At 59.8% G+C, this 3,073-nt stretch overlaps 1 protein-coding gene across 1 annotated transcript; it reads right to left on the bottom strand.

Annotated features, from left to right (window-relative positions):
- Positions 1 to 293: 293 nt before the first annotated feature.
- Positions 294 to 2,417, bottom strand: LOC104616290 (protein-tyrosine kinase 2-beta-like; the record flags this gene model as incomplete). The annotated part of the gene is made up of 6 exons (XM_010289610.1): positions 294 to 509; positions 597 to 677; positions 1,240 to 1,383; positions 1,658 to 1,704; positions 2,080 to 2,107; positions 2,382 to 2,417. Coding segments are annotated over 6 exons (552 nt in total), but the record flags the coding sequence as incomplete, so codon positions are not given.
- Positions 2,418 to 3,073: the final 656 nt, after the last annotated feature.

The raw sequence follows: 3,073 nt of genomic DNA, 5'->3' as shown, positions 1-3,073 counted from the left end.
CGAGCCAGAGGGATCTTCAGCCGCCCTCGGGGACGGCCAGGTCCCCCCCAGCCCTTTCCAGGGACCAGTCACCAGATGCCTCCTTGTTCCCAAGACCAACGGGATGATGCTAAAGACACAAGCGGCTGCAGGAGGAGGGGGGACAGGGAGGGCAGGACAGCGAGGCCACAGGAGACACACAAAAGCCAGCTCCTCCGCAACGCTCTCCTCCCATCTCCACCGACCGAAGCGCGGCGGTCCCTCTCCTCTTCTCCTTCCCCACCCCTTCTCCTTCCCTCTCTCCGCCCCTGCCCTCACTCCAAGCACAGTTTCACCAGGTTGGCCTGGACCTTGGCTTGGTCCACGGCATCCAGGAGGTTCTTGGCATCAACGGCCAGGGTGTGGGAGGCCGTCAGCATCTGCCGCTTGCACTCCTCGCTCAGCGAGGTGACGGCGTTCTGCTGTGCCAGGCGCATCTTGTTGATGAGGTCGGCCAAGTCCTTATTGAGCAGCTTCTGGGTCCCCTCGATCTGACCATGACATGCAGGGGTTACAGACAGGGGTGCCACCAGCACCCAGCCCCACGCCGGACCCCTCTCCCTCCTCCCCGGTCCTACCTCAGGGCGGCAGGCAGCGGGCAGGACGGGCAGGATCTCGTCGACGCTGCCGATCAGCTTCCGCAGGGACAGGCCCACGTTCTGTGGGGAGGGTGGCAGGGTTAGGGTGACCCTAGGTATGGGCACGGGGAAGTGGCGCATGGGAACAGTCTGTGCCGCTGAGTCAAGGATCCCATTCGAGAGAGGGGCATGGCGGGAGGCTCGCCCATCGTTGACTCAAGGACCCGACGGAGGAAAAGGGCTCGTTGGAAATTCTCCCATTGTTGACCCAAGGATCCAATGGAGGAGCAGGGAGTGCTGGAAGTGTTCCCACCATTGACCCAGAGGCCCAACAGGGCAACAGGGCGTGCTGGAAATGCTCCCATCATGGACCCAAGGACCCAACGGAGGAGCAAGACATGTTGGAAACTCTCTCATTGTTGACCCAAGGACCAAACGGAGGAGCAGGGCGTGCTGGAAATGCTCCCACCATTGACCCAAGGATCCAAAGGAGGAGCTGAGAATGTTGGAAATGCTCCTTCCTACCTGTGCAAAACCTTCCCGAGGAGGACACTTGGTGGGAGCCGCTCAGCAGACTCATTCCCAACTCCCTCCCTCGTTCCCCATAGCAGCCCTAGTGTTCTCCCCGCCCTGCCCTCCCTACCTTCACCACCAGGATGTACCCCTCCGGGGGCAGGAGGCTGATCTCGTTCTTCAGCTGCAGCACGGCCCGCACCAGGTCCATGACATTGCTGTACACCGTGTCGTCCGTGCGGTCCAGGTTGGCGGTGGGGGCCGGGTGGATGGACTGCTGGGGAACGGGGACACGATGGGATCAGATGGACCGAGGAGGCAAGGAGGGAAAGACCAACACCTATGGAGAGCCCTGGCCAGCCCCATCCACCTCCCACCCACGACCCCGACGCTGCTGGGTCTGTCTGACCCCTTTGGGGGCTGGGAGAGTCAGAAAAGTCCCATCCTGCAGATGCGGAGGGATGATGGAGGTGGAAGAGGAGGAAGGAGACTCTGGAGATGGAGGAGAAGGACTGGGACTGTGGTGGCCCCATCCAGGAAGGTCTTACCTGCGCCCCAAGTCTTGGAGGCTTCTGGGGGGGCCCCGTGAACTCCGCTACGCCATCAGTAAGGGAAAAGGAGGAGCGTCACTTGGGCTGCTCCCCTGGACACACGGGCACGCTGCAAGACCCCAGGGACCCATGCCACGTCCCACGCCACCCTGACCCACCCCAGCTGTGCCACCTCCCTTCAGGGTCAGACCCCCCGGGACCCCCATGCCCAGGACAGGCAGCACCCCCCTGCCCAGGGCAGGCAAAGCTGCTCCCCACGATCTGGGATTTCTTTCACGAAGGATCCCAAAGCTGGGAGGGATACGGCCCCGAGGCTCCTCGCAGCTCAGCCCGGGGCTCCCCGCTTTGTCCCCCAAAGTGGGTGCTCCTGGGTGGGGGCCACGGGCAGCCCCGCACCCCATGCAGCCGTGAGCACTCACTGTAATCCGTCTCCTTCTCCGGGAGCAGCTGCGGAGGGAAGAAACAGCGAATGAGAGGCAGAAAATCCTGGCTGGAGGCAGCGACGAGGCAGGAGGCATCGCCATCCCCTCCCGGGGCGTCCGATGGGGAGCTCCGGACCACCAGTATTTCACCCCATTAATATTTGCAGATTAATTTTCCCAATGCGAGGGGCACGTGTATAAATATCTGTCTCCTGACCAAAGCAAATGAGGATCTCCGGACGCCCCCCCTGCACCCAAATATACCCCGAGCCAGGCTCTCCGGGGCCAGCATCACTCACCGGAGGAGCGTTGTTGTTCATAAACACCGTCGGGTCCTGCAAAGGGGGAGAAGCTTTGTGAGAGGCATGGAAAAAAGGAAAAAGAAAGGAAAAATGGGAATTCCCTGATTTCTGGGAGGCTCATGAAACACATCACAGGAACGCATCTCTGCAGGGTCCGGCAATGTGGGAGGGGAAGGGGCTTCGTGCCCATCGCTGGTCCCATCTCCATCCCATCCCATCACCCCTCTCTGCTCCCAGGGTGCCAGAAACCTCAAACTGCTGCTCCAAAAAAATGAAGCTTAATTCAAGCAGCTGTTTGCAGCCACTCGACATCCAAGCGCCCCGGGGGCGAGGGGATCTGGGATTTGCTCCACCGGCGGCGTGAGTCTATCAAATAAAAGATTTTCTGTCTCCTTCCAAGCCTGTCTCATTACAAGCTGATGGATTAGTCACACATTAGCTATCTCCAGTCCTTATTTCAACAGCAGTAAAAAGGCTCATTAAGACGCAACTGCAAGTATTTAAAATCTGCCCAAGTTTCAAAATACTCATTTGGAAATGAAGCAGCTCCATGAGACCTTTACAGGTGCCAAAAATACAGGGCTGCAAGAGGTCTGGCTGCTGGAGGAGCCGTTCCTCTAAGGAAAACTGGCTTTTTCAGCCGTGAAGAGCAACCTCAGGGGCTGGTGTGGCTCCTCCCCCCCCCTCCT

The sequence above is a fragment of the Phaethon lepturus genome, unplaced genomic scaffold (assembly GCF_000687285.1).
Source record: "Phaethon lepturus isolate BGI_N335 unplaced genomic scaffold, ASM68728v1 scaffold28586, whole genome shotgun sequence".
Lineage (NCBI taxonomy): Eukaryota > Metazoa > Chordata > Aves > Phaethontiformes > Phaethontidae > Phaethon > Phaethon lepturus.
This window is presented reverse-complemented; position numbering and strand designations above follow the sequence as displayed.